Source organism: Chinchilla lanigera, unplaced genomic scaffold (genome assembly GCF_000276665.1).
Source record: "Chinchilla lanigera isolate Chin_1 unplaced genomic scaffold, ChiLan1.0 scaffold00188, whole genome shotgun sequence".
Taxonomy (NCBI): domain Eukaryota; kingdom Metazoa; phylum Chordata; class Mammalia; order Rodentia; family Chinchillidae; genus Chinchilla; species Chinchilla lanigera.
Window position 1 is genome coordinate 543,920 of NW_004955589.1, and position 17,428 is coordinate 561,347.

General features: G+C 44.3%; 2 protein-coding genes across 5 annotated transcripts in view; both read left to right on the forward strand.

Annotated features, from left to right (window-relative positions):
* The window catches only part of Them4 (thioesterase superfamily member 4), a 28,291-nt gene extending 26,431 nt beyond the window's left edge, over window positions 1–1,860 (forward strand). The window contains exon 6 of the mRNA XM_005414537.2: window positions 1,264–1,860. Within this exon, the coding sequence (XP_005414594.1) occupies window positions 1,264–1,304 (41 nt within the window). The 3' untranslated portion in view covers window positions 1,305–1,860. The remainder of the gene's footprint in view (window positions 1–1,263) is intronic.
* Window positions 1,861–2,672: 812 nt separating this feature from the next.
* The window catches only part of Them5 (thioesterase superfamily member 5), a 25,253-nt gene continuing 10,497 nt past the window's right edge, over window positions 2,673–17,428 (forward strand). The window contains exons 1-5 of one of the 4 annotated variants that reach the window (XM_005414543.2): window positions 2,673–3,730; window positions 6,847–6,957; window positions 9,562–9,778; window positions 11,668–11,756; window positions 12,363–12,510. In XM_005414543.2, the coding sequence (XP_005414600.1) occupies window positions 9,711–9,778; window positions 11,668–11,756; window positions 12,363–12,510 (305 nt within the window). In that variant the 5' untranslated portion in view covers window positions 2,673–3,730; window positions 6,847–6,957; window positions 9,562–9,710. Of the gene's footprint in view, window positions 3,731–6,846; window positions 6,958–9,561; window positions 9,781–11,667; window positions 11,757–12,362; window positions 12,511–17,428 lie in introns of those variants that run through there. The other 3 variants (XM_005414538.2, XM_013509937.1, XM_005414545.2) reach the window with 3 other exon arrangements.

Sequence of the window (17,428 nt, forward strand, 5' to 3'; positions counted from 1 at the left end):
GCTTTCAATGGAATGCCACTTTGTTTTTTGGTTTTTTTTGGGTTTTTTTGTTTTTTGTCTTTTTGAGACAGGGTCTCGCTATGCAGTTCAGGCAGGCCTTGAGCTCACTTTCTAGCCTAGGCTGGTCTCGAACTCACAGCAATCCTCCTGCCTCAACCTCCTGAGTGCAGGGATTAAGGCATGCACCACCAAACCTGGCTATTGCCAAATTGTTTTCTAAAGCTGTACCAAATTACACTCCCACTAGCCATATAAGAGAGTCTTCTGATCTCTATCTTCTGTGACAGTTGGTAAAGTCAGACTTCTTGATTTTTGCCAATTAAATGGTTTTAAAATGGTATCTCAGTGTAATCTTGATTTGCATTTTCCTGATTGAAATTTAGTATCTCTTCATTTGTTTACTGATCATATTTTTTCTCCATTCTGCGAAATTCCTATTTGCTTTTTCAGCTTTCTTTGGGTTTTTCTCATTTTCTTACTGATCTGTAAGCATTCTTTTTATATTTAATGTTATCCTAATCCTTTTGTTGGACATATAGATACGGATATAGATATAAACATAGATATCTATATGGGGCACATATCTCTTTCCAGTGTGTAAGTTATTTTCTGTTTGCTTTAAGCTATCTTTTTTTTTTTTGTATTGGGAATTGAACTCACGATCTCACGCTTGCCAGGCAGGCGCTGTGCCCTGAGCTATGTCCCCAGCCTGAGCTACCTTTTTTGGAACAGAAGTTTTTAATGTTAGTTTAGTCACACTTACTCTGTTTTGCCCTTTATGGTTAATGCTCTTTGTGTCTCGTAAGAAATTCATTTTTCACCTAAGTATCAGCTGTTCGCAGAAATGACGGATAAAGGCGTGGGGAGAAGATGTGAATAATTTGAATTAAGTCAGTTTATAACTCCATTCCAGGCTGTATTATAATTCTCGTCTGACTAAACCTTTCCCTATCATAAAGGTACCAGATGGCTCAGCTGTAATTTTACTTCTTTTCATTTCCGTAGCTATGTCTAAGGAAAGTGGTAATGAGCCACGAAATGGCCAAGTAGTAGAGGACCTGGTTATCTGGGGGGAGGTTATACTTTTGGATTGTGACACCCGAAAGTTGATTCTTAGTTTAGGTTAGCTGAAAAATGAGGGTAGGCAGAGAGAGGGAAGACATGAATATGAATCTAAATGCCTTCCTTTGTGTGTGTCCTCCTATTAGTTTTCTCATCAGATTGAAGTCAGCTGACTTACAATCATCCTCTTATTTTCTTTAGGCTTATTTATAGCACTGGACCCTAATAAAAAACTGACTTAGAAGAGCTTCTGGTGAATTCCACCTCACTTTCTGTGAGGCTTCCCCTTCTCCAGAAGAGGAGGTGCCCCCACTCCTGCACTACGGATGCGCGGGGAAGCTGCTGACACTGACCTTCGGGAACAGCCTTCTGAGCACCACTCCCGGAGCCCCCTTTCCACCTTCTAACCTTTTTAAGAAGAAATACTCCCGTGAGAGTACTGGCAATTCTGTGTAACTCCTTAGGGTACCTGTGTGGGGCTCCTGAAATTTGAATGGGCTCCTTAAAGTTGCACAACCGTGGCATCTGCCCCACCTCAGACTGAAGACAAAAATCTGTGTTGAAGCTTGCGCTGCAAACTAGGAAATGCTAGACAACCGAAAAAGGAAATACGTGGGATTGTGTGTAGGTGTACACATGTGTGCGTATGTACGTTGTAAATTACAAAGCCATCTTCGTTGTATCTGAACAAACATATCTTTTGGCCAGGGTGGGAACACAGCTGGTTCCTATAAGAATGGATACCTCAGATCTCTTGCCTAGAGTTCTACGGATTAAACCACTGTACTTTTTTTAACATAGGCTTTGCTGTTGTGTTTTCCCAGTGGCACAGTTGGACATCAGTGGAGGGAGCCTACGTTGTTCTCTTAGGTGTGTAACAAGGTGCCTCAAACAATGTGATTGAAACCAGTGAAAACACACTGTCTCACGGTTCTGGAGGCCAGAAGTCCACAATTATGATATCTCAAAGTCATGCCCCTTCTGAAGGTACAAGGGAAGTAAATGTTTCAAGCCTCCCCCAGGCGTCTCTGGCCTCAGAGATTCCTTGGCTCGTGGAAGCACCACCATTCTCCCTGTTTTCACATATTTCCCTCTGTGCATGCCTTTGTCTCTGTCTTCATTTCCCCTTTTTGTAAGGACACCAGCGTATTATAGAGTCCACCTGAATTACCTCACTTTAACTTGATTACCTCTGTAAGGACCCTGTTTCCAAAAAAGATCACATTATGAAGTACTGGAAATGAGGACTTCCTGTTTCTTTGAGGTTGGGAACACAATGCAACCCATAAAAGAGACTCAGACAAAACTAATAAGGAATTGGGAAGTCAGTGTTCTGAACATACTATGCTTCCTCCTGCAGGCAGTAGATTCTTTGGACATTAGTTTTGTGTCTTTCCCTTATTGAAAGTTTAAGCTCAACGATATGAAATTGCCATTTTCAAAAGTCAGAATGGCCGGGTGTGGTGGCGCACGCCTGTAATCCCAGCACTCTGAGGCTGAGGCAGGAGGATCGTTGCAAGTTCAAGACCAGCCTGGGCTACAAAGTGAGCTCAAGGCAGCCTGAACTGCATAGCAAGACCCTGTCTCAAAGAGACAAAAAAAAAAAAAAAAAAAAAAAAAAAGTCAAAATGGTTATATATTGACAGTCTTTTACGGCCAACCCTATTAACTTTGGGATAGTTTAATATTACTTTACTAGTCATCCTTCTACAGCCAGAAGACCAGCTGGAGTGCTTCAGAACCACTCACCCTGGCATGCCCAAGCCAGAGGAAGACCTGGGTCCAGCAAGCTGCCCACAGCAGCGTGTAAGCTGCTGGAGAGGCCCGGCGTAGGGAGCCCCACACAGGCTTCCAGAGAGCGGGAAACTCAGAGAGCCTGGGGAAGTGCTCAGGAGACAGCTGACTCACAGTCTGACAGCTGTGTATTCCCAACCTGCCTTTCAAGTACAGTAATCCTGGAATGTCAGAGACAGTGGGCGCTCATGAGAATTGTGTCTCGCAGCTTTCTTTGCATAGAAACTAGCCGTGTTTAAACAAAACAGAGTGCGAAACTGAGGGAACAAGCAGCCGCTGCTGTCTAGCTTCAGTCAGCTGGGGGAGAGTAAGTTCAGACAGCGAACCTTTACCCTGTCATTCGGGTGTCTGAACAGGATTGCGGGACAGCGAGAGAGCACCAGAAGCCCACCAAGGCCTAAGAGCCTAACCCGAAGAATACAGACCACTAGTTTTCTTCCTGATAGGTGGTGGAGCCCCTTTGTACCACTTTCCCCGCTTTCCCGCCCGCTTTCCCAGTTTTGGTTGTCACACTGGTTGGTTGCATCCGGGGTGCACCGCGGGACCTGCGATCCCGTATAAGATCAATGCGGGGAAAAGCTCAGTTGCTGTTAACACAGGGTTCCCTGCTTTGCAGCAGACTGTAGGCTTCGCCCTGGCACCCTTGCCGTCGTGGGTTCTATTCTGACAAGTACGTGAGGCGGCTGGACAGTCAGGAAGCAGGGAGGTGCCGTCAGACCCGTCAGCAGCTCTCCACCGGCTCGCCGTGTGCCTTGGTGGAACTTCTCACTGCCTGTTTCCCTTCCCACACCAGCCGGTGAACACCGTTGTGAGTGAAGAGTAGGACTTGATGCTGCTCAGTGTTGAGATATCTTTGTACAAACGTAATTGGACAGTGAGTATTTGCTTTTACTTCCATGTTTCTAAAGTCTGAGAAGCACAATTTAAAAAACCATGTACAGAATACATGATTGGAAGAAGTGAAAAATAGATTTTTTTTCTCTAACAGAAAGACGACACCTGTAAGAAAGTCGAGTAAGACCTTTTGTGTATTAAGGACACTCATTCCCCATTTCCTGTGTTCCACTACCCATTACCTGCTCAGGACCCTTGACCTTTCCTCCTGGGGAGCTTGAGGCCAGATTATTGTTCCACTTAATAGCTGGCCCCTTTTGAGCCCTACCCTAACATATTTTTTCAGTGCCAAGTGTTTGACATTCTCTGAGGTAGAAACAGACCAGAATTTAAGTCACTAAAAATAAGTTACGGATTTTATGGTCTCCTGTTTAATTTTTTTTTAATTTTTAAAAATATTTCTGCCAGGCATGGTGGTGCATGCCTGTAATCCTAGAACATGGGAGGCTGAGGCAGGAGGATCGTTGGGAGTTCGAGACCAGCCTGGGCTACAAAGTGAGCTCAGGGCCAGCCTGAACTGCATAACAAGACCCTGTCTCAAAAAAAAAAAAATTGCTGAATGGAAGAAGGCAGTATTCAGATTAGGCAAATCAACAGAGACAGTGATTGTTGGGGATGGCAGGAGAGAATGGAGTGAGTCCTTACAGCGCTGTTCTGGGTGATGAAGCAGCTTTGAAACTCGAGGAAGGTGATAGGTGTACACTGTGAATTCTCTAAGTACTGTGCTACTTGTCATGGCTGATTGTGATGTGAGTCACCTGACTTAGAACGATCACAGTGGAATTACTGCTTGCATCACTGGATGTCAGTAATGTGGAAAATGACAGGTGTTGGTAATGATGTGAGGAACTTAGTATCCTGAACATAGTTGGCAGGGATGTGAAAGAGCATAAGCTCTGGCCGTTTCTCAGAAAGCTAAGTAATATTAACCGTATGAACTGGCAGTTCTACCCGCAGACGTATACCCAAGTTAATGGAAAAGAGGCCCAGATGCTACCTGTGTGCCAGTGTTCATAGCGGTGTTATTCACAGTAGGCAAAAGGCAGAACCAACTAATGTCCATGGTCACATAAAGGGATAAGCAAAATAAGCATAGATGCTCCTCACATGAAATTCTATCCTGATCAACCCACCATAAAGTACAAATGTGTTTGATGCACGTAACCCACCATGCATGTTTAGCAGCGATCACCGTAGGGCAGGGGTGGCAAACGTAGAGACCAAGTGCCAAACTGCAGCCCCAAACTGTCTTGTGCAAAGCACCAACACTGCAATTAAACCTGAATACTGAGGTTTCAGATTAGGAAAAAACTCATACAGTGACGTCTTTTGTCTTAAGAGAAAAACGATAACAGCTTTCAGTAATACCAACAACTTTTTATTGAAAGGTAGAAGTCTGCATTTGCTGTGCTTCTGCACAGTTAATGTGATCTCAGCTGTTGTATGTGTGCTGATCCGTAACAGGTCAAACCTCGGCCGGGTGCAGCTCGTGAGCCTACACTGCAGCACACGTGGTGGGTTTGCCTCACTGCTGTAGACCATTCACTTTTCCCTGCTGATCCTCACAGCTGGTGGCGCCCTGGCTCACTGCTGCCACCAAGCATCGTGAGAGAGTATTGTACTATCACTAGCCAGAACCAAAAGGCAAAGGATCAAGGTGGAAATGGGGAGGGAGAGAAGAGAAAGATAAAAAAAGAATTAAGATGTGTTGTGTGCAGGCACCAGCTCCCCCAAGGAATTATGTGCTTTACACATGTACTAATTAAAAATTTCCGAAACTTCACAATACGGTCACTATTTGATGCATATCAGTTTTATACCATGGTAAAGTAAAAAAAAATTTAAACCCTCATGAGAAGATGGGTTTTTGATGTTTTGAGACAGTCTGTCTATGCAGTCCATGTTGACCTTGAACTCACTATGTAGCCCAGGCTGGATTCAAACTCCTTCCAATTCTGCCTCCGCCTCCTGAGGGCTGGGATCATATGTATGCGCCACTGTTCCCGGCTCTTATGATATTATTAAATTGTGTGAAGTTCTGCTGCAGCACACATGATCCTTGAAAACATTATGCTAAATGAAATAAACAGACACAAGAGGACCAGTAGAATAGAATACTGCTTACATAAAATATCTAAGACTAGCAAATTCCTAGAGACAAAAAGTAGAGGGTACTAGGAGTGGGGAGATAGAAGAATGGGGAGTTACTGTTTCATAGATAAAGAGTTTCTGTTTGAGATCTTAAGTTCTAGAAATAAGGTTCTACAATATTGTGAATATAATTAATGCTACTGAACTGTGAAATGTGAAAGCTAAAATGAATGGGTGGGTGTGGTAGTGCATGCTTATAATCCCAGCACTTAGGAGGCTGAGGCAGGAGGATCTCTGCAAGTTTGAGACCAGCCTGCCCTACAAACTGAGCTCAAGGCCAACCTGAACCGCACAGCAAGACCCTGTCTCAAAAAGACAAAAAGAAAATAATTTCTTGTGATATACCCAAAAATTAATTATGCACTTCAATTGTGTGAATTTCATCTCAATACACCAGTTTGAGGGTCTTGCTGAGTTACTCAGGCTAGACTTAAACTTACAACCGTGCCAACTCGGCCTCCCTGAGTTAGCTGGGATTCCAGGCATGCACCACCACTTCTAGCAATACTAAAAATGCAAAGCCAAACACATGTAAGAAATTGGCAGAGCACATGTACTACCAGGAGCCTTGTGCCCTGCTATAAGGATAAAACAGTGATTAACATTCTATTTTCATCAAGAAATCAGTAACAAATTTTCGGGAGGCTGCAGAGGGGAAGAATATTTCTACCTTGTTGGTGGGGCTATAAACTAGTACAGTCACGATGGAAGTCAGCATGGACATCCCTCAAAGAAAATTAAAAAACAGCCGGAAGCGGTGGCAACAGCGTATAATCCCAGCACTCATGAGGCTGAGGCAGGAGGGTTGCCATGAGTTTCCAGCCAGCTTAGGCTACATAGTAAGTTCAAGGCCAGCCTGCACTACAAAGCAAGATTCTGTTTCACAAAACCAAACCAAACCAACAATCAAAAAAATTCCGTTTGACTCAAATATTTCTCTTCTAGGTCATATAGGAATGAAATAGGACCTCCAAAAGATATAGGAGGAATATAACTCCCAGCCTCCTAGATGGCAAGACGCTGGTGTAAAGAAGGATAGCCTGGAGGCACTGACAGGTAAATGGGCACACCTGCTAGATGTCCAGTACGCTGAGTTCGTGTTCCCCAAATCGGAGAGTGAATTCTAAGGAACTGCAAAGGTTAGGAGTAGGAAATATTTATTGAGGGAAAGATAGCTTCTGCCGAAGAGAGACAGGAGGGGACCCAGAAAGTGGTTGCTGACGAGCCCGATTCTCAAAGTTTTATAGAGCAAAATCATGAGGTGGGTACAAGTTGGGACAGAACGATGGACAACCAAGTCATTCATCCCTCAGTAGTAGATGCAGCAACAAGGTAGTTTTATAGTTTTTCTAAAATCAATTTGACTGTCTCCCTGTCTCAAAAAAAAAACAAAAAACAAACAAATAAAAAAGAAAGCCCAAAGTGTTTACACAGAATGGGGCACTGCTGTACCATATAGAAGGATGGACTCGAGGCACTGGTAGGTAAACAGGTGCACCTCAGATAAATAATGTTAAGTGAAATAAGTCAGACTCAAGCATAGTTAAATATCATGGTCTTTCTTATATGAAAAACCCAAAATATAAATAAAGAGCAAAATAAAAGATAGTAGTGGGCTGGGGATATAGTAGTGGCACAGTGCCTGAGTGTGATTCCTGGTACCAAAGGGAAAAAAGATAGTAATATTACAGACAGCTAAGTTAGGGAGAAATATAGTCGGCAGTCAGCCAGGGCTGGGCCCCTCAGAGTCAGCGCAGAAGATGAGAACACATGGACGCTGTGGCTGGAGGCGCATCTGAAGAAGTCACAACGAGGTCATAATGGCTAGCTGTACATACTTCCCACGGGATGAGCAGAGACTTGGGATTATGGGACTTGGGGATTTCCCATTATCTCATTAGGAGTGGGCCATCCTCTACCACCTACTGTCTAAGGCCACTAAGACTACTAAAACTAAGACTAAGACTATAGATTATTGACCAAGGTTAATGATGTCACCCAGGTATCCTTGGTACCATTAGATCAATATTACCTAAGCTACTATACTTACAATCTTATTGGTTGATCATAATTTTGACCCACATTGTACCCGCCTTATGATTTTGCTGTATAAAACTTCCTTTGAGAGGTGGGCTTGTTGGCAACCCATTCGGGACCCCTCCTGTCTCTCAGGAGCTCCCCTTATTCCCCATTCCTTTTCTCCAATAAATTTTCCTACTCTTAACTTCCATCGTTCCTTACAATTCATTCCTTGACTTCAAGGAACACAAACTCGGTATATCTGACATCTAGCATCTCCCTTATAGCAGTAGGAAGTAGGGAGATCTTTTTCAATGGGAAGGGAACCAAGAGATGGAGCAGAGAGGGATGAGGGGTAGGGCACAAAAAATTAATATGTATTATGTACACGTGCCAACTGCTTGTGAGAAATGTAACCTGTACTGAAAACATGAACTGAAAAAAAAAACCAATATTCAGTTTCACTGATCTCATTTAAAATACTACTAGTGCCCAGTGTGGAAGCACACACCTATAACCCCAACACTTGAGAGGCTGAGGCAGGATTGTTGTGCGTTCGAGACCAACCTGTGCTACATAGTTCAAGGCAGCCTGAGCTGCATAGTGAGACCCTGTCTCAATGAATGAATGAATGAATGAATAAATAAATAAAATACTACTAGTAATAAGTTTTGCTTTTAGTGAAAGTAAGACCTGTGTAATAATAGTGAATAAAATGAAGTTAATTGTTAAAAATTAAGTGGTCTGGAAAATGTATCAATATTGTGTTTATTTTGTAGATATTTATTTCATTGCTTAGGAGAAATTAAAATTACCAGAGCAGGAAGCTTTAAGGTTTCATTTTCTTCTATTCCTGGCTTCTCAGGCTCTCCCTAAACTGTATCCATTCCCTTTTCAAACTCATCCTACTTACCTCTAACTCTCAAAACCTTCAGGGCAGCACTATGCCCTGAGGCTTACCTAATTGCCTAGTTAATTAACAAGCTAATAAGGAGCCAAAAATTTCCCCCATTGAGGTCAGTTTAACCTCAAAGTCTTTTTTTTTTTTTAACCTCAAACTCTTAATAACACTTAAACCTTTTCCCTGAAGGAAATGAAATGAGGAATAGGAACTGGCTTTAGGGGACTTTGTTTAGATGTCTTTACACAGCGCTAGCTGATCAATTACATACTCAAACAGTTAGGGCCAGGATCAGCCACCTTGGTCTTAAAGGACCACGGGGTAAGTGCTTGAAACATACTTGTTTTTTTTGTTTTTTTTTTTGTTTTGTTTTTTGGGGGGGCATTTTTCTCTGGTACCGGGAACCGAACTCACGACCTTGCGCTTGCCAGGCAGGGGCTTTGCCGCTGAGCTAAATCCCCAGCCCTTGAAACATAGTTGTGACTGCTTCTGTACTGGAACACTGTAGCACAGAACAGCCGCAGCCAAGACGAGGGAATGGATGTTACATCACAATAAAACAGTACGTATGAAAACATTGGGTTGGGCCGTCGGCTATAGTTTGACAACCCTTGAGTTAGAAAATGTGAAGGTTTTGAATCCAGGTATTATTTTGGTAAGCCACTCCCTTAGAAGGTGGAGTGTAATCTTCCTTCCCGTGGGTGTGGGCTTGATTTAATGACTCATTTGTAACAAAACAGGGCAGAAGTGAGGACACGTCTTTTCCAGCGTTGGATCCTGTTACAGACTGACGGTGGCTTCCTCTGCCTCGAAATCCGCTCTGGGGGAGGAACCCTGTCAGTCAACAGCAGCCCTGCAGACAGATTCAGCCCTGCCAAGTCGCCCAAGAATGCAGACCTGTGAGACCGTGGCCCAGACTCAGTTTACGCAGTACCAGGTTCCTGACCCGCGGAAATGGTGTGAGATAATAGATATTTTAAACAGCTGAAATTTGGAGCAATCTGTAATGCAGCAATGAATAACAAAGGACATAGAGGATTAAAATTTGAGAGGCACAGATGATCCCAAACTAGATAATCTTTTTAGTAGCTTGAAGGGTACTTAAAGGTTTTTATGTAGCAAGTTTCAAGACTAATTATTAGACTAACATTATGAGTGATTAATTTTTACTAAGTGTACACTGTATTTATTCATGATAGAGCCTGGAGTACTGTTAACAAAGCCATTAGGAATTTAAAATTGACAGTAATACACAATAGAGTATTGCTCAGCCCTAAAAAGGTGAAATTCTGTTATTGACAGCAACATGGATGGAATAGAGACATTATATTAAGCAAAATAAGCCAGGCATAGAAAGACAGATACCACATTTGCCCTCATATTTGGAAGCTAAGTTCATAATAGAAGAGAGTAGCATAATGGTCACCAGCAGCTGAAGGGAGCAGGGATAGAAGGTGGCTAGTGGGTACAGGGGTGCAGTTGGATAGGGAGAATAACTTCTAATGTTCTGTAGCACAGTAAGGTAACTATGGTTGACAGCAATCGAGTGTGTATTTCAAAGTAATACAGAGGATTTTGAATATTCCCAGCACAAAGCATTGATAACCATTTGAAATGAACACACCAGCCCCCCAATCTGATCCTTATACACTGCATACATGTATTAAAATATCACATTGTACCCCAGAAATATGTACAAGTGTTACTTTTTAAAATGGGTAACAAATAAATAACAGGACAGAAGACCAAGAGTTTGGTTGGCCAGTACTAAGGCTCCTAGTTGAATTGTTTTGTTCCTTAAGAGACAATTGACTCCAATATAAAATAAATCATAGCCAGGTATGATCCCAGCACAGTGAGGCTAAGGCAGGATTGCCATGTGTTCGAGGCCAGCCAGAACTACACAGCAAGACCCTATCTCAAAAAACCCAAAAAGATAAATTTAAGCATTTTGTCACTGACTACACAGATCCTTACAAAGCTCTTCTTAAAAATCTAGCATATACATTTTGAAGTTCCATAGATTCTCATTCAAAATAAAATGTGGGAATGATAGTAAAAGAAATGAAACCAGAGGATTTGGTCAAGTCCAGCCCTAATATTACAAAAGCAAAAAGTAACACTTTAAGTATATTTAAGAAACAAAAGAAACATCTGTAGTAGTTAAAAGTGGTTGAACCTGGAAGTGGGAAAGGTGCAGGCTGGAGGGTATACACTGTTGTTTTGGGGTTTTTTTGGTTTCTTTTGGTTTTACTCTGGTACTGGGAATCGAACTCACTAACTTGCGCTTGCCAGGCAGGCGCTGCACCACTGAGCTAAATCCCTAGCCCCTACACTGTTGTTTTGTTTTGTTTTGTTTTTTATCTTAACTGTCTTTCTCCCTGGACAGTTTTTTTTGGGGGGGGGTGCAGTAGTGGGAATCAAACTCAGGACCTTGTGCTTGACAGGCAGGCACTTGTGCCACTGAGCCATATCCTGGCCCCTACACTGTTTTTTTAAATAATAAACCTTGTTTCCACAAGGCTTGACTCTAACCTGCTTGCAAGAATTACTCTGATAAAGTAGCTAAGATTTTAAATAGTACATACCTCATGGGAATAATGTGAGGCTTAGAAGGGTAAATACACATTTAGTTCTTAGCATGGTGCATAACCAGTGTCTGTGTCTCCCAGTAGAGAAGTGATTTCAGCAGGACACCCCTAGCCGTTACAGAGAAGAGGAAACTCACAGAAACTGCATCTGTTGGCCAGGCCTGGGCCCTGTGCTCACTGGAGGAGCGATGCGAGCATGAGTACAGCCTCCGGCTGGTTGAAGAGCTCAGTAATTGGAGGCCCTTTTTCCTGTAGCTTCTCATCCTGGCCAGACTGTCCCACAGGAGATCTTCTGGCAGCCCATGATCTTCCGTCACCCTGGAAAGTCGGAGCCTGGTCCCGAGGTAGATACTTCTGTTGGAGTCCTGGCTGTGTGACTTTGAGCAAGTTGGTCAGCCTCCGAGCACTTATATCCTCATGTGCCAAATGGAGATCATATTGGCCCCTATTTCCTAGGATTGTCATGAGCATAAAGTGAGTACATGAATATGCAATGCTCACAAAGTGTATTCATCTGCTTTCTATTGCTATAGCAAAGTATCCGAGGCTGGGTAATGTGTAAAGGAAAGAGGTTTATGTAGCCCGGGTTATGGAGGTTCAGGAACATGGTACTGGCATCTGCTGGACTCTGGTGAGGGCCGCATGCTGATGATGTCACAATCTGGGGAGCACACGTGAGACTGCCACAGGGCTATGCAGGAAGCCAAAGGGTGAGGGAGGACTGATCTGCTGATCTGGGCCTTTTTATGACAGTATGCTCTCAAGGGAATTAATTTATCCCGAGACTAGCATTAAAGTGTTAATCCTAATGACCTCTGGTGAGGCTCCACCTCTGAGGATTGAACTCAGGGCCTTCAGCAGCTCCTTATATTATTATTATTATTTATTTTGATACAGGGTCTCCCTAAGTTATCCAAACTGGACTCAAACTTGCATTCTTCCTGCCTCAGCCTTCCAGACAGGTGTACACCACTACACTTGGCTCAGGCTCCACCTCTCGGATGTGCTGACCATGTCTCACATTGCCACACCAGGGACCAAGCTTCTAGTACATAAACCTTGGGAGGTCACACTCAAGCCACAGCAGAAGGATACCTGGTAGGTGCCACGGACTTGTTTACTGTCATTGAGTTATTATCTCTGCCCACCTTGGTCTGGAGTCCAGCCACACGCTTTTGAACCCTCAAAATATGTAGAATTGTGTTATGCTTTTGGGTTTAAATATTAAGTAAGTGGGATGGGAATATAGCTCTGTGATAGAATGTGTGCCTACTGTGGGTAAGGGCCTGGATGAAAAAAAAAATTAAAGTAACTATAGCTATAATCAAGGAACTTATAAACCACAAGCTTGACATATGATCACAGAGAAGTGGTTCATGAATAAATACTTCAAAACATTTTCCCAACAGATTCTGCTACTCCTTGTGAACTTATCACACGGCTGTTTCTGTGTCCATAGTGGAACCCGGTCAGGCAGGCGCAGGGACAGGCAGACCCAAGTGTTTTTCCACCCTTCACACACACACACCATTTATCTACCTGCATGAGGGTCCAGAGATGCAGAGGCAGGACGGGGACATGTGCACAAGGGCCCGGGGTCTTCCCAAGAGGGAAAGGACAGGGAGTCCAGGAATCAGAGTTTTGAAATGTGTCTGGAAGTCCCAGGTGGTATAGGTGAGGGCAGCAGGAGGGGGCAGGGCAAGAAGAGGCGGGAGCAGTGGGCGGAGGGTTGGGGAGACAAGTCGGTGAGTGGCTGCTCTTCTGCCCTTTGGGTGATAGAATGTGCATTAAGAGGTAGCCACCTGTGTGGCCGCAGCTGAAGCGTCACCACTGTCAGGGTCACCACTGCAGCAGCAGGAGCCTGGGCCCACCTGTTGGGAGCAGCCTGGTGACCTTGTTCATGGAAGAGGAGCATTCCCTTCTTGCCCGAACGCAAGAAAGCTGGGAGGCCGAAACTGGAAGAAAACACGGGCTTGGCACAGGTGTCACTGTCACCAGAGTGAGCCTGATGAGATAGCACAGGAGAGGGCAGTTTTCTTTACCAGATCCCAAACAGTCACTCTTCTGTCTCCATTCTCCTGTCCAGTCGAAAATCTCAAGAAAAGAGTCCACTGTTGAATTACGTGCCTCCTCTCGGATCGATGTCTGCTGTCATGGGCTTGAAGAGGCTGAGGCTCCAGAGCAAGGCTGGTCAGATGCCTGCCTGATGTAGGTGGTGTGACTAGCGTCCTCTCCCGTGACAGCCAGAGGAGGGCTGGGACGGCTGCCTGCCGAGTCAGCTCAGTCCTGTCATCAGAAGCCAGGGAAGGTGGAAAGGAGGGTGGACAAAACACAACCGGTGTCCCTGACAGTATCTTAGCAGTTCTGAAGTTTCTGCCCCAGAGATGAATGGAAAAACAAAGAGGCCAGTCACGAGGCAGGGGGTGGTGGGGAGGAGGGAGGATGCTGTCTGCGACAGAAGGGATGAAATGAGGCAATGTCGGAGAACGTGGCCTTTGGTGAAGCTCATTTCAAAGAACTAAGGTCAGTTCTGAGGTTCTTCAGAAACTTGCTCAGGTTGGGCATGTGGGCGATTTTATGGAAACGTTTTGTTTCTATTTCAGGTTTGGATGTGACTCGTGAGTTATGTTCCAGGTGCTTGTCTGTTTGTCTCATGTGTCTACCTGCAGTGATGGATTTATTTTCTCCAAAGAACACTAAGGAACATGGGTGTTGTCTCCTTATCTAGAACATGTATTCCATATATATTCCTGACATAGCTAAAACACAATTAGAGATGGGTATAGCAACATCATACTCACTCTTTACACTTTTATTTACTTATGACTGGTATGATTTTTTTAAGACGTAGTCTCACGAAATTGCCCTGCCCCCTCCCACTCCCCTCACCTGTACCAGCTAGGACTTCCAGACATGTTTCAAAACTGATTCCTGGACTCCCTGTCCTTTCCCTCTTGGGAAGATCCTGGACCCTTGTGCACATGTCCCCATCCTGCCTCTGCAGTTACTGTCTGGACCCTCATGCAGGTAGATAAATGGTGTGTGTGTGTGAAGGGCTGGTTCTTGTCCGCCCTCTTCTTCAAAACCCTCTAAAGTGGGGAAGGTTCCCATGTGGGCTTCCAAGTTGTTACCAAATGGCTGAAGCTTCTTGCCCATTGTCTTGGTTATTTTTCTCTCATTGCTGAGACAAAATAGCTGACACCCGAAGTTAAGGGAGGAAAGGTTTATTTAGCTCACAGTCTGTGGAGGTCTCAGTCCATAGTCAGCTCCCTCCAAGGCAGAGTGGCACATGGCAGAGGGCAACCGTTCATGGTGGTGGAAGACAGCAAAAGCAACAAGAGCAAAAGGGAGAAGCAGCCTCTTTCTCTCCCTTATATTGTATGCAGGCTGCCCGCCCGAGGGCTGGTGTAGCCCTCACACCCCCAATCCCCTCGCTAGACAATGAACCAATCACAAACTCTAGATTCAGCCACCTGTGAACAGCCTGCCCCTCGTGACCGCATGAGGCTTTGAGGGGGACATCCAGATACAAACCAGAACACTCATTTTGTATTGAACTCAGGAACTGGCAAAGTATAGCTCATTTCGTGTTAATAGCCCAGAGCTGTGAGTCCCAGTGGCTATCAGTCCTTCCACTGTTAGAAGCTCTCCCTGCTCCTCAGAGTAAGCAGCTACTATCAGGCCTCCAGAGCTCTTCAGACCACCAGAGTCAGCAGTTCCCAGCAACTTGCCATTGCTCTCTGTCAGTCTCTGACTCTAGCTGCTTTCAGGGCATGGGTTCTTAATATACCAGCTCAACATGCTCTACTGGATATGTAAATCACCAATAGGCAAAAATATACCATCTAAAAAGAGGCATTATCCAGGCATGGTGATGCACAGCTGTAATCCCAGCACTCTGGAGGCTGAGGCAGGAGGATCGTTGCGAGTTTGAGTCTAGCCTGGGCTACAAAGTGAGCTCAAGATCAGCCTGAACTGCATAGTAAGACCTTGTCTCAAAAAGACGAAAATAAAAGAGGCTTTACTAGAACTAGAGGCTTTACTAGAACTAGATAAGGAGACCAGTGACATACTGAACCCATGAAGGGTCTCGGGAGGCTGGTAATAAAGGAAAAGAGGGCTCATGTGTGTGTAGTTTCAGACTTCCTGTTTGGTCATTGGTAAGGAATGACTCTCGCGGATCTGACTGAGGGTGACTTGCAAAGGGACAGAATCATCCAGGGAGGCTGCAGGAATGATTGTCTAAGATAGGTTCATGTCCAAAGCCTGCTGCAGCCAAAGTATATGTCTCCCAGAGTGGGCATGGGTGCCTGATGTATCCAGGATGGCTGCAAAGCATTTGAAGCAATCGAGGAAAAATGAAAAATATCTCTTAGGGAGCATGCAACCCTCTATCCTGTCTCACTGGGGCCATCTTGCTGGGACCAGCTCCAGGCCTTCACAGCTCCTGAGAAGCCCTCAGTCTCCCTTCCCCTGGCCTCCAAGTCCTCTTCAATCCATCTGCCTTTTGTGGGACTCCTCTTTTCTCCTCAATCTCCTCTCAAGTCCTCTCTTCTAAAGCAAGAACCATACACAGAGGCAGGCAAAGGGGATGAAGGATGCCCAGCACACCAAGAAGCCTGGGCAGGCCAAAGCATAGGGGTCCAGTGCAGCCAACTGCTGCGAAAGACACAGTAACCAGATCTTTCCACTTCTCTGGAGAGCCTGGGCCTTCTGTTTTGTGTCTTTGGTTAGGCCCAGAGGCCAGTCAGTCAAAATAACACTGGTTCCTCCAGTTTGAGGAACTCAAAACCATTGTAGGAAGTGAGGGAAAATGTTTACAGTGTGGTCTTTTGGGACAGCCAAATACAGAAGTGAAACTAAAAACGAGCCTTGCTCTATAGGCTACAATTATCTCCCAGGCATTTACTAAAAGATGGGCTTGCCATTGTGAATATGTAGCTTTTGTAATCAGAAGCACTTTTCCAGAACCTGAGAGCCATTCTCGGGTATAGAACCTTCAAAAGAATATGACTGTAGTTTCCAAGACTCCAAGAGAGGGCAAAATTCCGCAACCATTACCGGCCAACAAACACAGCCGGCCTGGCCCCTTTGTACTTTTTACTTCTCTGACTCTGAGCCCCTCTGGTCCCTTAGTTACTTGCTCTTTTAGTTGGCTTTAAAAATCCTTGATTCCAGCCGTCTGGTTAAGTGTACTCACATTGTTGTGTAACTATTGCCTTGATTCATCTGCAGAATTTTTTATCTTTCAACACTAAAATCTCTGTAGCCATTACACCCTAACTCCCTATTAGTAACTCTCCCAATGCTGGCAACCACCATTTTTTTTCTGTCTCTATGAAGTTCACTGTTCTAGGTTCTTCAAATGGGTGGAATTATACAATATTTGTCCTTTTGTGACTGGTGTATTTTACTGTCCTCAGGTTTCATCTATGTTGTAGCAGCATGTGTTAGAATTTCCTTTCTTTTTAGGGCTGAATAATATTCTACTGTATGGGGTGATAGTTAGCGTGGAGTGCCAAGGTGATTGCCTTTGGGATCCACTTGGGACATAGGAGGAGGACATTTCTGCATGTGTCTGGGTGGGCCAAAGAAGCGTGGACTTGAGGTCTATGTCTGGTCCTATACCTCTGGCCCTATTCCCCAACTCTGCTTCTCAGCTGGTATGAACTAAGCAGCTTTATTCTGCTGTGCCTTTCTGTCATGATGTTGCCAAAAGAGCCAAGCATGACTAAATTTCCTAAAATCAAGAGCCAAGGAGCTGGGCATTGTTTTCCAGCAATGGGAAAGCTAATACACGTGAATATACCGCATCTTGTTTATCCATTTCTCTGTCAGTGGGCATCTGGCTTTGGGCTATTTTTTTTTAATTTTAAAGAGTAAAAGAAGGATAACATAATAATAGGGGGGACTTACCAAATTACAGACAAAGTGGTAGGAAATTATCAATGGTTATTGTTTTACATATTGTTAGCTACAAGATAGCTCCTCAGGAAAACAAATAGACAAATAATAG